Genomic DNA, 27,081 nt, shown 5'->3' on the forward strand with positions numbered 1-27,081 from the left:
TTTGAACGGATTCTGATATGGAAAAACTATAGAATTAAACCCCGAGGTGGTTGAATCCAACGACCTCTAACCGTTAGTGGCAATGAAGTATAAGCCTAAAGGGCTAGAAGCGAATCTTTAACATGTTTTTCGACGAAAGTTGAAACAAGTGATACTTTTATGGACCTACCTGGTTATGCATTTAACACATATATAATTGATATCTACGTGAGCATGAACGTTAAACAATCATTCAGAACACAAATAGTGACGATCTATTAAAATTAGTCATTTGTTTCTTATAAAAAAACACGTTTAGAAACCAAAATTTCATGCTCTTCAAATATTCTTTCATATTTAAGACTTCGTGAGCAAAAAAAATATATCTTATCAAAAAATTCAGTAATTTCAAGAACATTGATGAATGCTTATTAATAGTTATTCTTATAGATAAAGATGCGTTTTTTGAGCTGAAAAATTCTTTTTTTACAAAAATCTGCTTGAGCCATCTTTTACCTACTTTCATGCAAAAAGTCAGAAAAAAAATGATCCAATATTTCACAAAGTCCAAAAAACCCTTTTTTTTAGCCGTTTTTTAGCTGAAATTTGCCCCCAAATTTGTTTTTTCGAAAATCGGGCTCCGTCACATTCAAGGGTTTATAGTTATGCATCTTTGTGCAAAAAATCACGAGGAAAGCCAATAACGAACGAACGGACGAACGGACAAAGGTTAATTTATAGGACCTCCACCGGGGTAGGTCCAAAAAAACATTCTACGAGAGAGAGTAGATGGGGAAACAGGGAATATGCGTCGAATTTGAACGGATTCCCGACCTCATTCGTAGCTATTTTACCGATTATTTTTGGTATGGAAAAACTATAGAATTAAACACCGAGGTGGTACGACCTCTAACCGTTAGTGGCAATGAAGTATAAGTCCGAAGGGCTAGAAGCGAATCTTTAACATGTTTTTCAGGCAAGAAAAAGTGCCTTAGAATAAGCGCAGTTTTTTTTTGACGAAGGATTGAATTCAGTGAGTTCTTTGTCTGTTTTACTTCATTAGTTAGAGCATTAGAACTCGATGTTGAATCTTAAAGTCAGTGTGTACTAATTCTTTTTTTGCTTGTCATTCTCCAAGCAACACTTCAAATCTATTTTTGTATCAATCAATTTCTAGCACCGAAGAATAATTTAGTCTTCCTAGAAATTATGGTGCTCTGAATTATCTTTTCAACGGTATATAAAAGATTAGAATTTAACCATTGGTTGAAATATTAAAAACAAAACAAAGATTAGTGCAATCTTAAAGCAAATTGACTAATAATTTTTAAAGAAAAGTGAAAAGTGAATTAGATTAACTTCAACAAGGTGTTTCTAGTCTGCAGACTCCACTGCAACGTAAAAACACATTTAGAAGAATCTTTTGAGTAACCGTATGACTTGTTATATGTGTCGTTAGGCGTTTCCTCCGTATGACGTCATAAAAAAAAGAGATCTAAACTGTGCCAATAACAAACGTGCCTTGTAATGAATGACAGAGTTCCTAATTTAACGAGTGTTTTCCGTTCGTAGGGTTAATGACTTTTTTGGCATTAAGTAATCGAGCTGAAAAATTAATTTGCAACGAATAAAAAATATATCCCTTGTATTTCATTAATTCTATTGCTAAACCAAAAAAAAATCTCTAAATTTCTAAAAATCATTTTTCATAAAAATTTAAAAAAAAATTATGTTTTAAAAAATGTACAGTACAAAATCTTTTGATATATTCAACCCGATAAAAAGGGTGGGTCCTCCATTTGGTATAGTAAATCTCCTACCTCTCAAAAAATGCTTCAAAGTTTACACTACCAGAAGCTTCACGGTTCATTCGTTTCTAAAATGTATTGCCAGCAATTAAAGTTCGCAATGCATTTTGCTTTTACAAGCCTTTATTGAAATAGACTCGTTGGATATTAGAGGCATCACTTCTCGTCATAATGTTCTCCTGTAATTCTTTTTCTAATGAACCAATGGAGAGTGAGCTGAAATGAAAAGGAAAAGATTGAATTTGGTGATGGAAAATGACTTGTTCCTAAAAGATTTTATCAAACAATATAAAAGAACAAAAGAACAAAGTCTTGTCTTAGGCTATGTCATATCTTCCTTCGTTTCGAGTGTAAAACTACTGTTACTCCTCGGGATATGCGCAATGCTCTTGATTCGAATATTGAATTTTTCAGTTTATATCACTATGCGCACCAAAAGCCTGGAGATGTCTATCATACGTATATTAATCTTGAAAAATTCAGATTCGGTGATTTATGATACATACCTCCTTTGAGGGAAGATGGAGCAAGCTACAGGTACCATCAAAGTCAAACTAAAAATTGAGTAATAAAAAGCATGTCAAAAAAATTGGTACAGTAAGCATTAGTCCGAATTTTTTTTTCAATTTCGTTTTTCAAGCATTGTATATATCAGGGAGAAACTTCAGACCTTCTAATGGGCTCTTCCAGAAAAAATTCGTTCATGGGGGGTGGAGGATATATTATTTTGTCTTTGATCTACCCCTGGACATTTCGATTTTTCACCCCCTGGACACGTGTTTTACCCCTGGACAAGCATCAAATTGACCCCCTGGACACAAATATTTACCCTTTGACATCGCTGATTCACCCCATGGACATGGCAGTTTTTCAGGTTTTTTTCAATACCCCTGGACAATATATCCTCCACCCCCCATGAATGGTTTTTTTCTGGAAGAGCCCAATAGTAATATAGTGAAACTCAAATCTCTATAACTCTATAATAAGTTTTATGGTCCCTCCAGTAAACAATGCTTTTTAACCGCTTACTTAATAACACGAGATTTCCATAATTCGAAGAAATTTGAGTTCCCCATGCGGGTTCGAGTTATATAGATTCCACTGTAGTGATTGGTCGATAAGTTTTGAAGTTTCCACACTACCTCACATAGTAGTTTAGTTCCGAAAGGTGAAATAGAAAACATCAATGTACATTTATAATCGAATGTTTATGATCTCAAGAAATGACAAATACACACCTGATACCACATAATAAGATCTGGATGGGTCCATGTAATGGTTTGATGCGCTAAAAGATGACGAGTAAAAAATGTTTTTGATATTAAAGTAGAGTTTCACTAATTTAAACCTTTATAATTAGACCTGATGCATTTTTCCGTCAAGTGAAATACTCCCCTAATTGTTCAATTCTTTCTTTTATTCAAAGAAAATTCATGGTTCCTTGAAGATCGAGTCAACCGCATAGCCTACACCGTGTTCCCTAGCTTAGGCGCAAGTTTTAGAGGAATCTTAAGAATTAAAGTAACTCCTATCACACCCCTGTCTCAGAGCCGTGGTGGAACTTTTTTCCTCAGTGGAGGTAGCAATTCCTATTGAAATCTCAATGGGGATAGAAATTCTATTGTTCCAAGGTTAAAAATCTTGTGGGGTTGGGTTTGGAGTGCAATTATTAAATACTGAATTTCGAATGGGGATGAAATCAAAGTCAATTTTCAAGTGGGGCTGGAATTTTAGGGTATTTTCCCACCGGTGACGAAATGTTTGTCAATCTTTCCAGTGGGGCTGGGGTCCCAGCGGGTTCTGTGACACAGGGGTGTACTATCATTTAGGTGTCGCCTAAATAAAAGTTGCTAATAATAGAGTTCAGGGGAAAATGGTAAGTCTCAAATCAGGTGCCAGGGGTGTAGGGGTGAGCTTTTAGCGCCCAATCACCATCAGGAGAAGGCGGTCCCATCTTACAGAGTTTGAAATACCCCTGGAAATATCAACGAATGCTTAAATCTTAAATCTTTAGAAACTAATGGAGAGTTCAGTAGGTTGAGCTTCTCTATGAATATGAGGCCCCAAAATAAGATACAATATCTTAAGATTATTTCTAAAGTTTTTTTTTTAACAAAACATAAAGATAAGAATCATACTTTCATCCAATTGTATGTTTCAAGTTTCTCCATGATGATTGGTGCTAGTACTGTAATAAAAGGAGTAAAGCCCAGTGATATCTGGAAATCCAAGCATAGAACCACGTGATATTCCTTATACCGTATTACTTCGAATTAACGCCCCGGGCGTTTATTTTTAATTTTTTGGATTTTAGGAGGGGTGTTTATTCGAGGGAGGCATTCAAAAGAAGGGAGCACTAATTCGAAGGAATACGGTAATCAGCCAACCTATTTTCACGTGATTGTGAACATGTGAACAAACGCAAAATGTACTGTTGAAAAGGATCATTGGTTGTAGATGTTTGAAGTTTTTAGGAAGAGGTTCGTTCTAGACCGTTGTAACATTATGGAGAAAGTAGTTTGATATAATGTCGAGTCAACGTCAAAATGGTGCTGGTGTTCAGCTGGCAGGCTAAAGTTATTAAACAAAGCGAAGTGAATTATACGTGGGGAGTAGACATTTTCATAAAATGCATCACGAATAACGCTTGCCTCGCTTTTAAAATGTTTCTAAGGTAATTGATTATTAGTAACTCATCTGGGAATCAGTTAATTACAAATATTTTGAAAACGATAATAGGTTGACTCTATTTATAAAAGTAACACTCAAAGATTTAATCCCCTTGTTAATGGTTTCAAAACGAGGTAGTTGTTACACTCAAAATGATTTATGAAAAGGCTTATCAGAATGCACGAAATATAATCTTCTTACACATTCCTGGTGCAGCCATTGTGATTCTAGAAGCCGTGACTTGTACAATGCTAGTGTAAGCAGCTCTATGTGACGATCCTAACTCTTCGCCGTTTTCACTGTACACTCTGATTCCGTTCAGAATCTCACTTTGTCTCATCAAAGGTATGTTTATACAATTGGCGGCCGCCACAGCCGCAAAAGGAACGTAGCGGGCCATCAATGGTGGTGCTGCCTTGAAGAGAAAAGATTAATTTGAATTACAGTTGACGCTCTATAATTCACTTTTCGAGGGGAATTGGATTTTTATCGAAAAACGGAGCGTATGGAAAAGTATAGCGTCGTTTACGAGCATATCGAGTAGTAAAACGTCGAATTATAGAGCGTCAATTATATAATCAATTGGCGATTGAATAACAGACAGCTACTATAAAATGCTAAAGGGGTAGGCCTGTGTTTATGTTTTACTCAATTATTCCATGGAAAATTAAGCAACTCCAAAGAAGGACCAAGAAAATTTATTGCTGTAATTTGAAAAAAGTACATTGCTTTAAGCTGTAGAAGTCGGAAACCAACCTTGAGCTTATTAGTATAATGTTGTTGAAAAATTATATATTTTTGGAAAATGTTGAAAAGATTCTTAGTAGAAAATTGACTCTATAATATTGAATGAAAGACTCGAAATCTCTGGCAAGACATAGATGCCTGGAAGAAACTGGCAATGCTTCAGTCTCAGGACGTACAGTTTATAAAGACTCCAACGCTGACTTACCTTAACCAGTGAATTCAAACCTAAAGCAACAGCCATGGCTCCACTTGTTGCTGATACATATGCCGTCATTATTTGTCTACAAAAATATAAAAGATAGAAAAATACACCATTTGACAAGAAGGATTTTTCAGAGAAACCTTGATCCTGGAATAGCTGCAAGATGGAGGGGTTCACGCGCCCCTAAAGCCAAAATTTAAAAACTTGGAAGATACTTGGAATTAATTGACTGTCGAAAGAAAAGGTTTTTTAATAGCAGCCGTTCTCCTTCATTAATTAGAAAAAAACCTTGTCAAAAAAACCATCCACCTCGCGCCAGTGGAAGTTTACAAAAGCGTCAATATCGGAAAATTGACGTCAACCCCAGCCTGTTATGGTAAATGGTAAATGAATATGGTAACAAAAAGTAAAGTCGAGCATAGCGAGCGGTATAGTAAATTGCTTACTTATTGGTGACATCAGATTTAGCATTTCTGTTGGTGAAATTGACAAGAGCATTGAACGATTGATTGATCCATTGCCATAAAACCACTTGTGGTACAGTTCTAGTGGACAATTTCAGTAGAGTGACTTATCAACGGGTTTTGAATACAAAAATCTAAAGACACTACCATAGTCAAAAATCGAGCGCTTGGTGAAAAGTTGCAGAGTTGAAGTTATCTAATTCAACGTTCTACTATTCAATACGTTCCAGCCATGCTAAAATGATAAGCTATTTTCTGAAGTTAAACCTAGTGAAAACAGTATAACATTCTTCTAGAGAACCAATTAAGTTCCCCGCCGAACGTCAGAACAGCATCCATATAAAGTTATATGAAAGTTCAAAAAACAATTGTGTGCCTGTTTGGTTCAAAATCAGAAATCAATGCACACTGATTCAAGAAGGACAAGCCTTACTTGTAATATTGGAGCATACCACCAGTGATCAACATTCCTCCAGGGACCTGGAACGACATTCGACCAATCACATTCATCTTTTCACCAGTATCAGGATGGAATGCTGACTCATACAACCTCTTGGCTTGCCAGATCTGTTCCTCAGTCGTACCTGGTGGTTCTAGACCTGCTCTGTAAAAATTTATTAAGAGTTATTATAAATTTAAAAAAACCTTTTTTTTAAACCAGTTTAATTGTCGAGAACATCTCCCAATCTCTTATTACGCCATCGACGCGTTTAGCCTACAAGCCAAAAGCGGCGACTGAAATTTCTTTGTCAGGCCTTCTGAAGTCTTAATAGGCCTAAACAGGCCTTAGAACACCTCCCAATTCTAGACAAATGATAAGATAATAAGAAGCCTCGAAAGCAATTAACAGAACAATTAAAAAAAAAAGAGTGTATCTGTATTTTATACATAAGTATACCAATATAATACCTGTATAATTCAAGAAGTTTTTTGGAATCATCTAAAGTTTTTTCAGAATGTAAACCATTTCTCCAATCAGTGATTGACCAGAAATGTTGGAAACGACCAGAAAACGTGTCTTGTGGCCATCTTGGTGAATCCAAATCGATTCTGCCGTTCTCAAGTTTCATATTAAATGATGTTGATACTGTCTCTCTTGGTCATGTATTGCTGGTGCACTGATTTTGTTGAAGTTGAAATCACTTTTTTTAATTTTTCTTTTTCATGTTTCTATAATTTCAATAAAGAATACCCACATTAGTAACAAGATAATTTTCAAACAGCGCCCTACTGTACAAAACCTTTTAGTTTAGCATAAAAACATGGAACAGTTTAGTTTGTGTATAAAGTTAAAGTTTGATAACCAAAACTAACCAGCGAAACAGAAACATAATACAATATTGAACCTTAGATACATAATGATTGCAACGACAAAATATTCATCGCATATAATTCTCTTTTTAAATTGATAAAAAATTCTTGTTTTATAAAATCCTCTTAAACTTAAAAAAAAAAGTATGAAAAATATATATTAATAGCAATTACATCTTCTCGGTCAAAAAATTACGTACTCATTATTACCATTCGATCTAAAAAAAACTGCAAAGACTGTTAGACAGACCTCAGATAAAGTTTCATGCAAAAAAAAAACACAAAATGTCAGTCAGACCCTTTACACAACACAATTTTCGTTCGTTTAAAAACCATAATATCAAATTACATGATCATCGTTTTTTAAATGATAATAAAGTCATTTCAAGAAATTTAACTGTATTATCTTTGCAAATGAAATCTTATAAAATGCCCTTCACTTTTCTCAATCCAAGACATTTTTTGCGATTTCATAGGTTTCATGCCTGAACTCTACCAAGTTTTCTTTTCATTGTATTTTCTTACAAATGTTTAAAAATGTTAAAATTTATAGGTACCAATGGGTACAGCTTTTGGGTAACCAACAATCATCGTATTTAAAATGTCATTCATAAGAATTATAGGAATTATAAAAAATATACATTCGCATCTTAAAGGTCTGGTGACTAAAAATTCCTTTAAATTACTTCTATCATCACAAAATTATCAAAATTCAAATTGAAAAATCAATATGTTAAAAAATATTTACATTTCAATAATAACCTTTTTCCATAAGCCAAAATCCTTAAAAAATATCAAAAAACTTGTTTTTTTCTACAAACCAAACAAATCTTTTCCCCACTGAATAATATCGTCATCATTCGGTAATTTATCTACTTTGCTTCCAACATCTACCCCATGTGCTTGAGCTTGTGTTATATTCCATTGGTTGGAACCACATTGAATGATAACAGTACCATCAGGTGTGTATAGTTGATTGTTGGCAAAATGTGGAATAGTCATATCAATATGGTTGATATCACATTTACCAAGAGAATAAATATTCTGAATACCAATCACGCATTTGTTATTCTGATAAACGTCACCATACCCAGAAGTTCCTTTGGAGAGATAAAAAAAATTTATTAATCCTGAAATTCTTGATATTCAACAAGTCATCTTTTATACAAAATTTTCCCAAAAAGATCGGACCTTGATTACAGTCCATTTAAAGAGACTATTGGCTAATTTTGATTCAACGTACCAAGAAGTTCCTTCGGATAGACTTGAAATTCTTGATTCATAAAGTCATCTTTATACAAAAATGGGCCATTCTATAATATCCATACATGAAGGTGGACGAACATTTCATGGAAGTCATCCGAGAAGAACTTTTATGGGGTCTAATGGAAGTGTTTTCATTTTTCCATGGAGTGAAATAAAATGTCTTAAGAATTTCCAGACCTAATTTATTCTTACCAGGGGGTTAAAGTTATTCTAAAACTTCCAGGTGGTAAAAAAGACTAATTCTAGTTCGTTCACCCTCGCTTTAAAAATTTTTAAAGTTTTTTTGGAAATTTTGCAATTATTCCAGGAGGTATCTAGATATTTTTAAGAATTATTTTTATTTTTCAAAGGTTTGACCACCCCCAACAGTCAACAGTCCGATTCCCAAAAAAGAACGGAATAAATTTATCATAAGTTTTTATGTGAATAAACAAGTGGCTAATTTGAATTTATTTTTGGGATGCGCTCAAATATCAAGAATTCTGTTGAGAAATTAAAAAATGACATCAAATACATTATTATGGGACAGGGACCACGTAGAAAATAAACAATCGTTTATACCTAACGTTTGACCTTGTGTATCAGCACAGAAGAGTTTACTGAAAGCTTCCTTGGCTGGATGTCGGTCAGGATAAACATAAACATTATCTTGAGATATTTTGTTGTGTCCTAAGTAATTCTTAAAACCTATGGAGAAAAAAATTGAAAATTTGTTCGAATAAAAAAATGTTTTTCGAAAATCAGGCTCCGTCACATTTTAGGTATTGTCATATTGCATCAGTGTGCAAAATTTCATAAAAAATATAAAGTACAGCTCGAGAAATTCAAGAAATACTGTCTTTCCGGCGAAAATAGGTTGTTTAGGCGACTTTTAAAATAGTTCCAGGTTCAAAAATCAATTTTATTGAAAATTGAAACATGCATTGCTATTAATAATGTTTTTGAATGAAAAAAACAACCAATTATATGGAAAAAGTCCAATGAAAATCCAGAAAACGGCGATTTTCGGCATATTTCCGGCATTTTCGGCCGCAAAAAATTTTTTCTCAAGAATCGGACTAGGTCATGTTTTAGGCATTGTTAATACGCATCTTTGAGCAAAAATTCAGAATAAACTAATGATGAAATCTCGAGAAAATGCCGAAAAACCAGTTTTTCCGGCATATTTCCGGCATTTTCGGCCGGAATTGAATTTTTTCGAAAATCGGGCTCCGTCACAATTTAGGTATTGACATTTTGCATCAGTGTGCGAAATTTCATGTAACAATATAAAGTACAGCTCAAGAAATTCAAGAAATACCGTTTTTCCGGCGAAAATCGGCTGTTTCGGCGATTTTTAGAAAGTTTTGGCTTGAAAAATCAATTTAATTGAAAATTGAAACATGCTTGATGGTGGGGATTGCTATTAATAATGTTTTTGAATGAAAAAAACAACATTATATGGAAAAAGTCCAATGAAAATCCAGAAAAACGGCGATTTCCGGCATATTTTCGGCATTTTCGACCGGAAAAATTTTTTTCTCAAGAATCGGACTAGGTCATGTTTTGAGCATTGTTAATACACTAGGTCATGTTTTGAGCATTGTTAATACACATCTTTGAGCAAAAAATCAGAAAAAACTAATGATGAAATCTCGAGAAAATGCCGCGCCATTTTCGGCCGGAAAAATTTTTTTTTCGAAAATCGAGCTCCGTCACATTTTGGGCATTGTCATTTTGCATCATTGTGCAAAAAATTAGAAAAAACTAATGAGCCAATCTCGAGAAAAGCTGGTAACTAACGGACGGACCGACGGACGGACGGACGGAAAACAAGGTTAATTTATAGGACCTCCACCCACCGGGGTAGGTCCAAAAAGTAGAATTTGCGTCAAAACACTTGAATTCTTTTTTCCCGGAAACCATCCAAGTGTAATTTGCCAAGAAAAGGAAACAAAAAATACCAGTTTTGGTGTGGTACTCGCTACGAGTTCCCCTCTCCTGTAGAGTGAGTCGCAAAAAAAGTAACGTTTTGAGTATCGAAAAATCAAAAAGGATACCCAGGGTTAACTCAAATCTATTGCCCAAGTAGCTTTATAATGTTTTTGAATGAAAAAAACAACATTATATGGAAAAAGTCCAATGAAAATCCAGAAAAACGGCGATTTCCGGCATATTTTCGGCATTTTCGACCGGAAAAAATTTTTTCTCAAGAATCGGACTAGGTCATGTTTTGAGCATTGTTAATACACTAGGTCATGTTTTGAGCATTGTTAATACACATCTTTGAGCAAAAAATCAGAAAAAACTAATGATGAAATCTCGAGAAAATGCCGCGCCATTTTCGGCCGGAAAAATTTTTTTTTCGAAAATCGAGCTCCGTCACATTTTGGGCATTGTCATTTTGCATCATTGTGCAAAAAATTAGAAAAAACTAATGAGCCAATCTCGAGAAAAGCTGGTAACTAACGGACGGACCGACGGACGGACGGACAAAGGTTAATTTATAGGACCTCCACCCCACCGGGGTAGGTCCAAAAAGTAGAATTTGCGTCAAAACACTTGAATTCTTTTTTCCCGGAAACCATCCAAGTGTAATTTGCCAAGAAAAGGAAACAAAAAATACCAGTTTTGGTGTGGTACTCGCTACGAGTTCCCCTCTCCTGTAGAGTGAGTCGCAAAAAAAGTAACGTTTTGAGTATCGAAAAATCAAAAAGGATACCCAGGGTTAACTCAAATCTATTGCCCAAGTAGCTTTAGAGAAGAAGGAGCTAGAGGAGAGATAAACTTAATCATACCACCGTAGACAAGAAAGTTCTTGGTATCTTTCCAAAAACACGTGCCATCATCATGATCAATAGGCCATACAGAACGATAATTGTTAATGATGAAATTATTGTAAATTGTATTTTCTTTGACATTTAAAGAGACGGTTAATCCATCGGCAACTCGTGTTAAGTAAGGAACCCGATCCCATGTGTTGATTGGTCCATGATCATCCGTTTCTATGGAAATAAATTTAATTAAGAGCAAAAAGGTCAACAGAAGACTTGGAGCTTGTAGGCTGGCTTTTTTTCAACTAGAATTCAACCAATAATTTTTGAAATAGTGCTACCAGATTTGAAAATAAATAAATTTTGTAGAGGTTCCATATCTTTATTCTCTCTAAAGAGTCAGGGAGGCTGTAAGTTATATAAAATAAAAGGTGTCTTTTAGGACCTAAATGAACTACCTCTCACAAAATTGAACAACAGATTCGATTGTACACTATTCCCACCACCAAATCCGTCATTGAAATTCAAGCCAGCTCTTGGACCACTGAAAAAGACGTTTCCTTCCAAATGCGTTTGACATGCTACTGACTGAACGAATGGGTACGTCTAAAAGGATCAAAAATTATCTCTTGTATATTGTTGTGATTTTTCTGTAATTAGACCTTTTTGGTGATAATACTGTCATAAAATACATATCTTAAACTTTGCCAGCATTGATTTTTGAAAGAACTTTTTATACAAGTTTAGTAGTCTATTGACATATAAACACTGAAGAAACGAGGCATGGTTCGCATAACAGATCCTAATTTTACCAATCTATAAAAGCAGTTGAAAAGCATTAACCAAAAAATTAAACGAAAGTTAAAGGACAGCATTCAACGTATCCCCTACGCATCCTGCCTACACAGCATTTTTTAAACAAAAGAAAGCCACCACATTGTTCGAGCACAAAAAGAAATTCCTTTGTTTTTGCTTTATTTGATATCATGAAAAACAATATCTTTAACTTAATAAAATCTTACCTGTTTTCCCCAGATTCCATTTTCGCTGATCATGTTGTAAAGGATTTGTGTTCCTCTAGGCTGATTCCCAACACTACCATCCATCAGCCTGGACTCACCCACAAGAACAATACCATTATCTCCAAGTCGGAACATTGTGTTGTGGGATATCACCAAGTTTCTGTTGTATTGGCTATTGTATAATGGTAAGAATCAGACTTACAAATTAGAATATTTGTCAGCACTAAAGTTCTCATTTAAAGATTTTGTTTTTAAATAAGAGTGATATCGTTTGCTTACTCATTAATTTCAATCCACAAGCTTTTTCACATTGGATTAAGACGAATGTGGAGCAAGATTGGTGAGAAAGAAGAAAGGAAAAACATTTTTTTTTATATAAGCACAATATAAAAATAGGGAAACACTGTCCGGATATGGAACGACAACACTTATGTAAAAAGAAAACCTTTAACCGCAAAATTCAATGAAACGTTTAATTGACATACACGGATTTCGAATTAGTTTTTTTGCGTACCTTTTGCTTTGATTACGTATGTAATTTGCACGAAAAAATTGGCTGTGCGACAGAAAGATAAGAACATCTATTAACATTTTATAAGGCGTTTAAGCTTGCCGCTCGCTGTGTTTACTTGATATTTTTCCGCGGGCGTAGTTTAATTTGAAACCTGTGTATTAGTGCAATCGAAATGTGCCAAAAGTCATTAACATTGTGCACAAAGGCATACAAGCATGAGACTTTGCACAATTGTAGTTTAGGGGTCAAAAATGGATTTAAATCTCAGACCCAAAAAATTGGCACCTGTTTGTGTATTTTACAGACCAGAACAGGTTCCCAGCCTAAATTGAATTTATTTTTCTCCAAAGTATGTCATGTTACATACCGTTAGAAAGCATTTTTCATGCTGGTTTAAAAAAACATTACAACCCATATCTGAAAATGAAGCCAAAAAAAGTTATTGTGGAAGGCTTTTTGAAAAATGCAGAAAAATGACGTAATTGCTGACGTCAGCAAAAACTCCAGGACCACCCAAAGACGTTTATTTTTGTGAAATTCAATATTGCACCTCTCGGGTACTCGATACGATTAATTAGATCAGATGCAAACTTATTTTATAATAACTTTTTGAGTATGGTTAGGGTGGGGAATTTTGCCCTTAGAAGTACTTATCATGGGCATGCCCCCGATGTAACCCATTTAGCCTAAAGCTTTCGAAGGGTCATAAAAACGCGATATTCAATGTCAAGTAAGTCTAACTCTCAACCAAAGCTAGATCCATTTAGACATTGAAAGGTCCTCTGATTAATTTGATAGAAATCTGTAGAAATAAACTTTTTCGGGTGGTCCTTGAATTTTTGCTGACGTCAGCAATTACGTCATTTTTCTTCATTTTTTAAAAAGCCTTCCTCAACAACTTTTATTGGCTTTATTTTCAGATATGGGTTGTAATGTTTTTCTAAACGAGCATGAAAAATGCTTTCCAACGGTATGTAACATGACATACTTTGGAGAAAAAGAAATTCAATTTAGTCTGGGGACCTGTTCTGGTCTGTAAAATACACAAACAGGTGCCAATTTTTTGGGTCTGAGATTTAAATCAATTATTGACCCCTAAACTACAATTGTGCAAAGTCTCATGCTTGTACGCCTTTGCGCACAATTTTTACACAATTAGACCGTACTATACTGCTTTAAAAGCTAGACCGTGACTATCACATTAAAGTTAGTTAGCAATATATCGAATAAAGCATAAACATAATGCCTTACTAAGCGAATATACCATTTCCACCAGGAGAATGAAATGTGCAACCTTCAATAAGTGTGTTTACAGAGCCTTCAATGTACAACACTCCACCACGATGAACAGTCCAATCTCCACCACTTGGCACCATGTATTTCTCCAAGAAAGTTGTTTGTGTTCCCATCAAGGTCATCCCACTAATGGTAATGTTTTCAACAGGCTTATCTTGAGAACCAACGATGTATCCTAAAGTCGTTACCGTTGGAATTTGAATCTAGCATTAAGATAGAAAATTTTAAAATTATTCAATCTTTAATATTTATTATTTTCAATTTTCATAATTCTTATTGGAGCCATTCTTGCTAAATCAAAACATCTTATTCATATGCAAAATCATTTTGTACATATAATTTGGTTAAAATTATCGAATTTCAAATAGAAATTGACAATCTGAAGAATTTCTTTGAGCACTGCTAAATATTCCATTTTTCAACCTTTATAAAGAATTGAAAATATTTGTTAAAACATAGAATATTATGATACCTCTTCTGGTAATCCATTGCTTCCTTCACTGGAGTTTGGCATTAGATACAAAATCTTCTGCGATTCATTATAATACCACTCATTTGCAACATCAAGTTCTTCAAAAATATTTTCAACGTACCATTCACCGCCGTTTTTTGAACCTCTGCCTCCTTGAAAACCTCCCCATGTCCAAGTGAAAGTACGACTTTCCTGAGAAACAGTTAAGATGGTAATACTTTGGTGCTTTAATTCAAGTCAGGTTTTTTAAATCATTTACAGTTCGTAGCGTGAAGGCAAGAAAACCCTAAAGGCCTTTTTTTTCAAAAAAATTGAGTTACAAATAAAATTGTATTCAGAATTTTATATATATATTTTTTTTCAATTTTTGGAGCTAAATATTGGTATGTCAAAAGCAGTTCATTATATATGCATACATGTCCAGTATAAGGGAATGAATATATCAAATTTTTTTTTGGAATTTTGCTCAATTTTACCTAGGATTGCTTAGTCTGTCAATAGCCTGTTCAAAAAAATGTTTAAATCAAAAGAGCAGTAAGTCAATTTTGTGACATGTGGCTTTTTCTCTCTGGGCTTTATCTCTAACTGAGGAAAATTGACTTACTGCTGTTTTGCTTTCATATGACATTGTGCAGTTACTGTACAGTTACATTTACAGTTTTTACAGTATACTAAATATCAACAAATCTCAATTTATAAATAAGCATTTTTTTCAAAATAACTATTTACCTCATCTCGATTGTCAAGTTTGTAAATCCAGTTTTCCCAATGAAGGTTTTGAAAAGCATGTACAATTCCTGTTCCAGGTGTTTTCCAGTGTCTACCATTAATTTCCAAATCCTCGGAATATTGAAGACCTGACGGTACAGTGTAGGTGGAACCACCTCCTCCGAAAGGATGTTTTGTACCCCAGTAAGACCTTGGTGGGTCAAATTGACTGACAGAGCCACCAATTCCGATTTGAAAGCCAGGAAATAATGAACCATTTCTTGTAGGCGATGCTAAGTGAATTTCAAGTGCATCATCAAACTGTTTAGGGGGCAGCCATTTATCAGCTTTGGGTACCCATCCAGTTGATGTGGTGTGCAAACCTTGAACAACAGGATCAGCATTTGGGAACCTTGCTCTAACGAGACGCCCACCATATGCAAAGACTTGATCTACTTTGTCAATATTTTCCTCAGCAAGATTTGCAGAAAATATGTTGACCTAAATTTAATCAATTAAGGCTTAATGCAATGTAGCAAGTTACTCAAGCAGAATGGATAATAGCTAAAATAACGATTGAAGTATATAAAATTGTATTAGAATTGTCATGATGTAATTTCAAGAGCACTTCTATTTTGCGGATTGAACAGATTTAGAAATTGACAAAGTGCAAAGGAGTGATCTTGGCAGATAAAGTGATGATTCTTCTTGGAAAAATAATATTAAACCTTCTCCAAAATACATCAATGCTTTTCCTGCGAAAACACAGAACTGATCTTCCTGTGAAAATACAGAACTGATTTACTTTGAAATTACAGTATATAATACTGATTTTCCTTTTGAAAGTATGGCAGTGTTTTCCTTGAACATAATGATTTTTAAAACAAGTAAAAGATCTTGAATGGAGCTATTTTCTGTGTCTGATAAAAATGATGATTTTCTTTGGAAAATACAAAACTTTTTAAGCTGACTAAAGATATTAAGTTTTAAGCCTAAAATGTTCTCAAGCATGTCCTTATTTTCATCATTTTTAAGTGAGTATTTTCTTTATATTGTGCTGATCTTAACTTTTTGAGTTTCAAGCCTAAAAATGTTCTTAACACTGCTTAACATGTTCTTATTTTGTTAGTATAGTATATGTTTTTGTCCATTTTCCTCTGTTTTAGGAGTATTATATTACTTAGTACTGTATCCATCTATTTACATTATCCAGAGCCTTATCATACATCCAATACAGGGGGAGGGTTTAAAATTGTTGATGAATGGTATTTTTAATAATAACTACTACTCACCTTTTTGCCACTGTATACACCTTCTGTCTTGATAGGATTCCAAACACCATCAATTCTCACAAAACATTGGTTTTCAAATCCCTTCACAGAGCTTGGATAGTAAACAAAAGAGGAACATTTACTCATCTTCACACACAGACTTTGACATGCCTCAGAATTTGCAACCTCGCCGAGATATTCAACATTTCTCAAACTTTCTTTTGGTGAGATGTCTTCAAAAATTGGATTAAAGTTTTCAAACAAGTCGTTTCTTTGTTGAAATGCTTTCCAACTTGGTTTTACTGTTTTAAAGCCAGAAACTGTCACTTTCTCATCTTTGAAATTCTTTATTTCAATGTTGCTGGAAATTTTTAATGGTTTCGTAATCTCATAGGTTCCAAACCGTACAGCAACTGTACATTTCTTCAAAGTTGAGGAAGCTTGAAGTTTAGAAGAGCATAAATCAATTCCTGGTTGAATATCTGACAGAGGCTTGTTTATAGCTCCATTGTGGTTACTCCTTCCAAGATATTTGTCAACAAAAACAGTTGTCACATCTTTTTCTTCTTCTTTTAAGTCATTTTTTTGCCAGGGGTAATCAACTTTTTCAGAAGACACTGTTGTTTTGTTGCAGACAGAACCTAACTCAAGTGCATCAAAAACCAGCTGAAGTTCAACTTCATTGCCTGTTCCAGGTGAAAGTTTTTTGGTATATTCATATGCCAAATTTTTAATCTTACAGTCAAAGCCAACATCCCAGGAAGAAAGTGTCTTACCATCATTGAAATTCAAAGCTTTTGTTGAAGATTGTTTGTAAAAATGGCTTTCACTGTATCTTGATTCAACAATAGATCCAAGGACCATGAAAATTATAAAGTATTGTATGAAAGACATCACTAAATTGTTTAGTTTTCTATAAACAGATAAAGGTTATCATTTTTGTGTGTAAGTTAATATTTTTTATAAGCTTGCCCAGGACAAGCGCAAGATCATGCACTGAAACTTGAAACTTCCGAAACTTTCGTGCCTCCGTGACTTTCGTGATCTTTACTTTCGTTTTTGAAACCACGTTTGTTTTGTTCTCTCTCGGAGATCTTCCTGTCTTTGAAAAACCGGCAGTTTTTGTAATTTTCTAGAAAAGCCTCTACAACAGAGTGCGTTTGAAGCTGAGAAGTAGAGCTTTTTTTTCTCGTTGTCCTTCATAGCTACTTTCGTTTTCAATACCATCTTGAAACAGTCGGCTATATTTGTGTCCAATGTTGTCACAGAATGCACTGCAGAATGCGGCTTGTGGAACAGCTGGACCCGACTGACCATAAATGGCTTGTTCAGCAGGAAAGCCAGAGAAGAAAACTGGCAAATGGTAAAGAGGTATAATTTTCCTTTTATGTTAGGAATGAAAGAATTGAACATGTCCTCTGCTATGGCTGCTGCTGTGGAGTAGGCAAACTCTGACTCTATATTTAACTGCAGCATAATGATTGATTGCCGTCAAAATTCTGAATGCTCTGGACAATGCAAAATCTTTGGGGTTGGGGGAGAGGGGGGGTCCCCCCCCAAGTTGACCGTCAACCAGGGGAGGGGGGTCAGGATCCAGATACCAAACCCAGGGCCGGGGGTGGTGTCAATTTTTTTTTTCAAATTACAAAAAGTCAAGTTGGTATCGATACGATACCAAAATGAGGGGGGTGGGTCCCCCTTTTTTTAAATTAGGGAATCTTTAAGTTGGTATCGATACCAAAATTGAGGGGGTGGGTCCCCCTTTTTTTAATTTTTGCTGAATTTGATATTGGTATATGACTTAAAATGTTGTATAATGTAAGTATAAAAACTTATTTGAATCGTTTACACTATACCCTGTTTCCATATATAAAAGCATTCTTCATTCTATAATTGAAATTAAATTTGCTGCTCCCAATCCTTTCAATCAACCAAAATACATTCAAAACTAGAGTTGACAAACTGAATCAAGTCCGTTGTTACTAAAAGAGGTAACGAGTGGTAACGAGTGGTAACGAGTGGTAACGATGTGGTAACGAGTGGTAACGAGGTGGTAACGAGGTGGTAACGAGTGGTAACGATGTGGTAACGAGGTAACGAGTGGTAACCAGTTGAAAACGGTGGCCCTAAGTCTCCAAATTTGAATTTCTCGATTCTGGTGTTTTTGCAACAGATGCTGATGGCTCTTGAGGTTCTGCAGCAGGACCTGGCAGATCTGGTGAATGTGCAGTAGGAATTGGAGATTTAGGCGAATGTTATGGTGGAGTTGATGGATCTGGTGAATGTGATGGTAAAGCTTGTTGTTTGGGTGAATGAAATGGTGGAATTGATGGTTCTGGTGAATGTGAATCAAAGATTGATGGTTCTGGAGGTTCTGCATCAGGAGTTGGTGATTCTGGTGAATGTGCATCAGGAGTTGGTGGTTCTGGTGAATGTTATGGTGGAGTTGATGATTCTGGTGCATATAATGCTGGTGTTGATGGATCTGATGAATCCAATGGTGGAGTTGGTGATTTTGGTGAATGTACATCAGGAGTTGATGCTTCTGGTTAATGTACAGCAGGAGTTGGTGGTTCTGGTGAATGTACATCAGGAGTTGGTGGTTCTGGTGAATGTGCAGCAGGAGTTGATGCTTCTGGTGAATGTGCAGCAGGAGTTGGTGGTTCTGGTTAATGTACTGCAGGATTTGATGGTTCTGGTGAATTTGATGTTGGCATTGATGGTTCTGGTGAATTTGATGGTGGCATTGAAGCTTGTGATGAATGGTTGTAGGAGTTGATAGTTCTGCTGAATTTGCAGCAGGAGTTAATATTTTGATAAATTGTTATTGAGATGTCATTCATGGATGTAATGAAAATACAGTTATGGTGAATCTGAAATTTTTCGCCAGTTAATTAACGTGTTGTTATTACATCCATGAATAACATCTCAATAACAATTTATCAGTATATTAACTGCTCCTGCAAATTCACCAAAACTATCAACTCCTACAGCACGTTCACCACAACCATCAATGCCACCATCAAATTCACCAGAATCATCAACTTAACCATCACATTCACCAGAACCATCAAATCCTGCAGCACATTAACCAGAACCATCAATGCAACCATCAAATTCACCAGAATCATCAACTTAACCATCACATTCACCAGAACCATCAAATCCTGCTGCACATTCACCACAAGCATCAACTCCTGATGCACATTCACCAAAACTATCAACTCCACCATTGCATTCACCAAAACAACCAACTTTACCATCACATTCACCAGAACCATCAACTCCTGCTGCACATTCACCAGAACCACCAACTCCTGATGTACATTCACCAGAACCACTAACTCCTGATGTACATTCACCAGAACCACCAACTCCTGCTGTACATTAACCAGAAGCATCAACTCCTGCTGCACATTCACCAGAACCACCAACTCCTGCTGTACATTCACCAGAACCACCAACTCCACCATTGGATTCATCAGATCCATCAACACCAGCATTATATGCACCAGAATCATCAACTCCACCATAACATTCACCAGAACCACCAACTCCTGCTGAACATTCACCAGAACCACCAACTCCTGCTGCACATTCACCAGAACCATCAACTCCTGCTGCACATTCACCAGAACCACCAACTCCTGCTGTACATTCACCAGAACCACTAACTCCTGATGTACATTCACCAGAACCACCAACTCCTGCTGTACATTAACCAGAAGCATCAACTCCTGATGCACATTCACCAAAATCACCAACTCCCCCATTGGATTCATCAGATCCATCAACACCAGCATTATATGCACCAGAATCATCAACTCCACCATAACATTCACCAGAACCACCAACTCCTGATGCACATTCACCAGAATCACCAACTCCTGATGCAGAACCTCCAGAACCATCAATCTTTGATTCACATTCACCAGAACCATCAATTCCACCATTTCATTCACCCAAACAACAAGCTTTACCATCACATTCACCAGATCCATCAACTCCACCATAACATTCGCCTAAATCTCCAATTCCTACTGCACATTCACCAGATCTGCCAGGTCCTGCTGCAGAACCTCAAGAGCCATCAGCATCTGTTGCAAAAACACCAGAATCGAGAAATTCAAATTTGGAGACTTAGGGCCACCGTTTTCAACTGGTTACCACTTGTTACCTCGTTACCACATCGTTACCACTCGTTACCACCTCGTTACCACTCGTTACCACATCGTTACCACTCGTTACCACTCGTTACCACTCGTTACCTCTTTTAGTAACAACGATCAAGTCTTAGCAGATCTTAGAATTTTTTTAGTCGTAATAAAATTTTTCTGTACATAACATTCATCATTATATTATTCCTGTCTCTGAAGAAGGGTGTCAGAATTAGACGAGGGATGTTGATATTAGACTGAATTACGGTATATCTCTTAATCATAAAAGTGCATAATTATAATATCATTATTAAAATTTGAGATTACACATGTCGAGCAATCATTGAGAAACATCTGAATTCCTGCCATCTTAAAGATTTATGATCTTGCATGATTTTTTATTATCCAACCACGCTGTTTTATTTATCTGTAAATATGTCGGCGAGTAATTCGCCAAAAATACTCGCTCAACAAATATGAGATTATGGTAGAGTAGAGCTTTGAGTGGAAACATTTGTTTTGAAATTTTGCTGCTTTGGTTGGTCAGGCATTTGATAATTATGCAAGTTTTCCTCCACTGATGATGGAAGTTACCCAATCTCACGGTACTACACAAGTTTTGCACAAAGGCAGTCCCGGCATGCCAAATATTAGATATATTTAAAAAAAATTATATTTTTAGTTATGAATTTTATCAAAACTCTAGTAGAAGGAGCACAAAAATTCAAAATCCCTGGAACTATCTGAGTGCAAAGAAGAAAAACTATCTTTGCTCTATGGAGTTCTGCTTCGGCATAGGCACAGGAGGACTGAACTCAAAATTCTGACAATGTGGATTTTCTTTTCATTTGGGGTTTCTCCCAGGGGGGGGCAAGCAGTTAGTACAGAACACTATGTGTACTAACTGATTTTTGGAAAAATCTGTACCCCACCACCATCCCCTGTCACTTAGTACACCGTGTACTAACTGTCTTTGACCTTGCTCAATATATATACCACCCCCCAAAATAAGGATCCGTCTCTCTACGGTGCATTCCAGGTGAATTTCACACCCCAGGGAGGTTTTATGAGGTGTATTTTTACGTTTTTACCTGTCTTTACCAGGTTTTTACCACTAACTACTTTCAAACAAATAAAAATATAAAAAATTTTGGAGTAGGTCAACCGCAGTGGGGGGAAAAATTCTCGTTTTGAAAACAGTTAATACACCTTTTTTCTTCCAAAATTCTGTATACACCACCCCTTTCAGCAGTTAGTACACAGGTGTACTAACTGTATTTTGCAAATTTGAAAATATACACCACCCCTTTTAACAAATTATGGAGTAGGTCAACCGCAGTGGGGGGAAAATTCTCGTTTTGAAAACAGTTAATACACCTTTTTTCTTCCAAAATTCTGTATGCACCACCCTTTTGTCAGTTAGTACACTGGTGTACTAATTGCATTTTGAAAATTTGAAAAATGGACCCACCACGGTACTAAGTGTCATAGGTGTCGTGTACTAACTGCTTGCCCCCCCCCCTGTTTCTCCTTTTATCAAAAACTTATTTTTCCAAAACAGATTTTGTCTGTCGGACAAAAAATGCTTCAGCAAGTACTTATAGCCTAACCAAAGGGAAATTTTTATGATGCTTCAATATGCTATATCTATGTTTTGCACCCCCATTATACATTATAAACTTGTTCTTTAGTTGTAATTTGAAAATGATGTCGATCCATGATAAATTGAAATAGACCAGGGATTGAGCATTTAATTATATATGGTATTGAGGGAGACCTGGTGGTAAAAATTAGAAAATTTGATATTGCAAATAAGAAAAACTTAAATTTTGAAGCAACAAGTAGTGTAGTAGAAATAGTTGATTCATCTTAGTTTGGGTTTGGCCATCAGAGAAAATATGCATACAACTGTTCTTGGAAAAAAGCTGTCCTCATCATTCAATGTCCCTTTCATAGCTGAATTAAATACTTTTTTCATGAAATAAAATGAGTTATTGTTAACTTTCGACCTGAATTCGTTAAGATGAGTGAGTGATTGCCCTTAATTAGCCAATCCCAAAGATTGAACCAGTGAAATGCATGTGTATCTGCAAAAAGGCCATGAGTTTGTTGAAAAAATAATTTCCAAATAAATAAATATCTAAGCGCTTACATATCAGAAACCATTAAAGCCTCGTTTGTTTGACCCCCTCGAGCACTATGGGTACCAGATGTGTGCGAGTCATATAGGTCTCTTTTCTACACCCTCCAAAGTTTCTTACAAAGGTACAAAAACTTCAAAACAGCAACTGAGTCCTTGACAGGAACCCAAAATTAGGAAGTATAAAACAATTGGCTCCCTCACAGGGTCATAAGCTCTCATAATTTGGACCAGAATTTCGGCTTGAAGTAATTTTCTACTTTAAGTCTTTTTGAGAAATTATTTAAAATGCTCACTAAAATTGGCTGGTTTTCATCTAGCAAATTTTTGCATGCTTTTTGATTTATCATTTTTTGACACACAAAGTATACACTGACTCAACAAATCAACTTTTAATTTCTATAAAGAAAAAGAAATAGACGTTTTTAAATAGGTTTTTAAAGGGTTTGACTAATTTTTCCGTGAAAGACATATTTTGGAATTTTTTTCACAAGTTATTTTTTCTTTTTAGACAAAATAATAAATTATTTGTTAAATCAAGAGTGATATATTATCCTGAACAATCATGTCAAAACAAGCTTCGTTCAGAGACAATAAAAAAGTTGTAAGTGTATTTTAAACTTTATTGTCATTATTTCATGTCACGTCTTTATCGTCTTTTTCAAATGAGTTTTATAAACCTCTTCTTCTCTTTAAAGGTTTTATTTTCACTTAAGTGTTTCCGTTTCATATCAGACACATATTTCATATCAGGACAGTGGCTGCCTATTGTTATTTGTTATATTATGCTGATATAAGTAAAAAATGTTTTTCTTTTCCTCTTTCTGACCAATCTTGCTCCACATCCGTGTCAATCCAATGTGAAAAAGCTTGTGAATTAAAATTGATGAGTAAGCAAACGATATCACTCTTATTTAAAAACAAAACCTTTAATAAAATACAGATAGCTTTATTACCTTTATTTTATAATACACAATTGGTCTTGAATATTTAACTACTCCAGCATAAAAACAATGGCAATATTAAAATATTTAATACAGACTACTAATTATCCTTATGTGTTATTGTTTCGTAAATGCTGTTGTAAAAATGAGTCTGTAATACATACCTTATGGGAATTAATTTTGCTTTTGGTGATAACTAATTTTGGCAAGACCTTTTTTTAACAAAGGTAGGGTAAATTGGTTCTATTTCGTCTAAAAACGAGTGTTTTACACAAAAATTAGGGGTTATTTTTAGGAAAAACTAAACTTTTTAGTACTTTTAAGGTATTATTTATTGCACACTTTATTATATTTATTGCCCAAAAAACTCTTGACCGTTAATTCTTTTTCAATGATTTTCCATTTTTGTAGAGTGGTGAACTGTTTACTCTAACATATGGAGCACTTGTGAGCCAGTTAGTTAAAGATTACGAAAGCGATGAGGATGTCAATAGACAATTGGAAAGAATGTAAGTTTATCCATAGTTCGTATAAAAAAGCCTTTTGTTTCTTTCCATTGTTATCTGCTTGAACTTGCGCAGAAAAATAAGTTTGTTTTTCTCACTTTTTTGATCATGTGATCTTAAACCAATCCCAAGAGGAGTACTTGATAACGTGATTAAAAACTGAGTAAATCGATTTTCATCTTCTCACATTAACAAAGCAAAAAGCTAACAAAAAGTTGAAACAATAAGCTTGACAAAAAAAAAAAAAATGACTTCTGTCGCTTTATCATTATTCGGTTAATATGGGTCAATAAGGTATAACATTAGCTGGATTATGATAAGTCTGTCAAAAAAAAATTAACATCATTCAATGAACCCTTTTTATTTTGAAAGTTAAGCCGTATTAGATATCATATTTTTCGTGTGAAGAATATGTACTATTTTCGTAATCCTGTTTGCCTTTAGTTTCGTATTAATTTTCCATACCTGCTTCTTTTACTACAAAATTTTACAGGGGCTACAACATAGGAGTGCGGCTAATCGAAGATTTTCTTGCACGTTCGAATACCGGGCGATGCAATGACTTCCGTGAAACCGCTGATGTTATTTCAAAAGTAAGTTAACCCCTAATTTTCATGCCTTAACAATATTCCATAAATTCTATGAATCACATAATGATTCTTTAATAATGTTGAAATTGTTATTTTTTGTAAAAACTACCAAATGTGCAAATGCTAACGAGTGTGAATGTAGCTTGTAAAAGAAAAACCGAATCTAAAGGAATTATCGATTTGGGCTAGCTATTTTCCATTTTACCAAGTGGGCCAAGAAAAAACTTTTAACAATCTTCAGATCGAGCAAAATTATATCGTTATCTCAGAAAGAAGACGTGAAAAAAATTGATCCCTTCATAACCGACACAAATAACTACAAAACAATGTCTATCTAATGTCCCGAAAGGTTAGACGGGGGTTAAAAACAATGCTATGTGGTAGCTGAGTTAGCGATTATTTCTGTTTTCCCATCCATAGCAAGGTTTCAAAACGTTTCTCGGCATCACACCACAAGTGACAAATTGGAATGCTGCCGGTGACGAATTTTCTCTCATCTTTGAAAGTAATCCACTTGCTGAATTTGTTGAATTACCAGAAGGTCATAGCAATTTATGGTATTCTAGTTTATTGGTTGGTGTAATCAAAGGCGCTCTAGAAATGGTAAGAATCGTACTTTTTTACAGTTGGTTGAAGTTAGGTTATTGATAAGGGTCAATCTGAAACATATTCAAGAAGCTCCTCTACAGAAAAATGAGTAGATTTTGTACGCCAGAGTTGTATGTTTTTTAATGTTTTTTGTTAACAATGGCCACACAAAGGTTGAAGAAACTCATAATAAGATATTGAAGAAGAAGAATGTCAAAAATGCTTATCTTACTTATCGAAGATTTTGTGGTAATTAGTTCAGAGAACTAGAAGGCTGAGAACTTTAATAGAAGCATTTCCTGGTACATTGGAATTCAATTTCTGAAGGGAAAAGTGCTCTTTTTTATATAGGTGCAGATGGAAGTGGATGCAGCATTTGTTCAAGACGTTTTACGTGGTGATACACAAACTGAAATGCGAGTTCGTTTTATTAAGAAGCTAGAAGATGCTGTCCCTGTGGGAGAGGAATGATTGAGCTTTGATTATAACAGTTCGAACTATTTAAAAGTATCACAGGGTTGTGAACTGATTTGGGCCCAGTCATTTTAGATATTGTGATACAAAAAAGCCATGGGTTTGAAGTTCGAAGTTCGAAGAGGCGTATGAAAAGATGCGTTGGTTGGATGTAATGGTACATTTCTTTGGACGTCTTCAAAACGTTTCTTTCCGTCCAAACTGATTGCTGGCGATACTGAAAAGTGATAGTTATTTCTAGGTCAATTGAAATGGAACAATTAATTTTGACAAAAATGGAACAAACATTGGCCCGTGAAACATTCTATTAGACAATCTTTTATAAATCAAGATAAAATTATTGACTTTCGATATGTTATTATATTGTCAATCTATTATTTTAAAATATCTGAAAGATCCAATGTCAAGATACTGTCTTTGAAAACTATAATAAAGGGCGGGATATTCTCAAGTCTTGCTTTATAGACTGGGAAAGAAACCTTGAGGAACATATAATAAACTAACAAAATTGGAAATTTTGATCTTAAACTCTTGTTTTTCTTAGAAATTTGGTTTCTTTTCTAGTTCAAATTTATGTTTTGTTTGAATTTAACTTTTTATTTTTGGCACTTTTTTGTGTTGGAATAATACACTGGAATTTTTTTAATTTATTATGTCGATGTCTGAATTTATTATTGAACAACCACGAGATTATCAATATGTCTTACCCTTACTACTTACCCTTTTGGAAAAAATCATCCTGAAATAATTTTACGGTATCTTTAGGTTGAGATCCAAACCCAGCCTAAATCTAGTATACAATACACACCTCAAAATAAAAAAAGGCATTTTTGTGAAAGCTTTTATTAAAAGCATTGCTGGGGTTAATTGGCAATTTACGAGGAAATTTCTCTAAAAAATGGCATTCGTAGTTTCCGTTTCCGAATTCCGTGATGCTGGTATTCTGAGCAAATTCTAAATTTTTTGGTAAATTTCATTATGACAATACATTCTTCTCGAGAGGCATAAATTTATTGTTGTCCTCGTTTTCAAACAGATTTCATTGCTATAAAATTATACATTTATAATGATAATTGTGTTGTTTACACCTCATGAGACATTTTGAATTTCATGTACTTTTGTTTTAGAGTTAATGTTTGCCTTTTGGGAATTTAAATTGGTTTAAATGTATAATTTCATAGCAATGAAATCTGTTTGAA

The 27,081-nt window shown here is 34.9% G+C and overlaps 3 protein-coding genes across 3 annotated transcripts; 1 reads left to right on the forward strand and 2 right to left on the reverse strand.

The window, feature by feature from the left end:
• Positions 1 to 1,608: 1,608 nt before the first annotated feature.
• On the reverse strand, positions 1,609 to 7,042 carry LOC136805531 (sideroflexin-2-like). The gene is made up of 9 exons (XM_067062100.1): positions 6,780 to 7,042; positions 6,304 to 6,474; positions 5,853 to 5,951; positions 5,410 to 5,485; positions 4,659 to 4,872; positions 3,926 to 3,975; positions 3,026 to 3,075; positions 2,294 to 2,341; positions 1,609 to 2,003 (listed from the first exon to the last, which is right to left on the reverse strand). The coding sequence occupies exons 1-9, from the start codon at positions 6,938 to 6,940 to the stop codon at positions 1,901 to 1,903; spliced, it is 972 nt and encodes a 323-aa protein (XP_066918201.1). The 5' UTR covers positions 6,941 to 7,042; the 3' UTR covers positions 1,609 to 1,900.
• Positions 7,043 to 7,967: 925 nt separating this feature from the next.
• On the reverse strand, positions 7,968 to 17,472 carry LOC136805532 (uncharacterized). The gene is made up of 9 exons (XM_067062101.1): positions 16,505 to 17,472; positions 15,234 to 15,713; positions 14,505 to 14,696; positions 13,988 to 14,235; positions 12,223 to 12,394; positions 11,659 to 11,806; positions 11,225 to 11,431; positions 9,009 to 9,134; positions 7,968 to 8,281 (listed from the first exon to the last, which is right to left on the reverse strand). Exons 1-9 carry the CDS (start codon positions 17,375 to 17,377, stop codon positions 7,995 to 7,997), a joined length of 2,733 nt encoding a protein of 910 aa, XP_066918202.1. The 5' UTR covers positions 17,378 to 17,472; the 3' UTR covers positions 7,968 to 7,994.
• Positions 17,473 to 23,291: 5,819 nt separating this feature from the next.
• On the forward strand, positions 23,292 to 26,293 carry LOC136805533 (trafficking protein particle complex subunit 3-like). Its single transcript, XM_067062102.1, has 5 exons — positions 23,292 to 23,384; positions 24,136 to 24,233; positions 24,724 to 24,823; positions 25,241 to 25,423; positions 25,760 to 26,293. The coding sequence occupies exons 1-5, from the start codon at positions 23,346 to 23,348 to the stop codon at positions 25,877 to 25,879; spliced, it is 540 nt and encodes a 179-aa protein (XP_066918203.1). The 5' UTR covers positions 23,292 to 23,345; the 3' UTR covers positions 25,880 to 26,293.
• Positions 26,294 to 27,081: the final 788 nt, after the last annotated feature.

The sequence above is a fragment of the Clytia hemisphaerica genome, unplaced genomic scaffold (assembly GCF_902728285.1).
Source record: "Clytia hemisphaerica strain Z4C2 unplaced genomic scaffold, Clytia hemisphaerica genome assembly, whole genome shotgun sequence".
NCBI classification, from domain to species: Eukaryota; Metazoa; Cnidaria; class Hydrozoa; order Leptothecata; family Clytiidae; genus Clytia; species Clytia hemisphaerica.

Excerpts from the sequence above, each read along its gene's own strand:
- LOC136805531 (XM_067062100.1), bottom strand. The coding sequence starts at position 6,940 with ATGAAACTTGAGAACGGCAGAATCGATTTGGATTCACCAAGATGGCCA. Across the intron at positions 6,475-6,779 it reads AAACTTCTTGAATTATACAG|AGCAGGTCTAGAACCACCAG; the intron begins GTATTATATTGG and ends AAATTTTTACAG. Across the intron at positions 5,952-6,303 it reads GGTATGCTCCAATATTACAA|AACTGTACCACAAGTGGTTT; the intron begins GTAAGGCTTGTC and ends ATTGTCCACTAG.
- LOC136805532 (XM_067062101.1), bottom strand. The coding sequence starts at position 17,377 with ATGTCTTTCATACAATACTTTATAATTTTCATGGTCCTTGGATCTATT. Across the intron at positions 14,236-14,504 it reads GCAATGGATTACCAGAAGAG|ATTCAAATTCCAACGGTAAC; the intron begins GTATCATAATAT and ends TCTTAATGCTAG. Across the intron at positions 12,395-13,987 it reads GGAAATGGTATATTCGCTTA|CCAATACAACAGAAACTTGG; the intron begins GTAAGGCATTAT and ends ATTATACAATAG.
- LOC136805533 (XM_067062102.1), top strand. The coding sequence starts at position 23,346 with ATGTCAAAACAAGCTTCGTTCAGAGACAATAAAAAAGTT. Across the intron at positions 24,824-25,240 it reads CCGCTGATGTTATTTCAAAA|CAAGGTTTCAAAACGTTTCT; the intron begins GTAAGTTAACCC and ends TCCCATCCATAG. Across the intron at positions 25,424-25,759 it reads TCAAAGGCGCTCTAGAAATG|GTGCAGATGGAAGTGGATGC; the intron begins GTAAGAATCGTA and ends TTTTTTATATAG.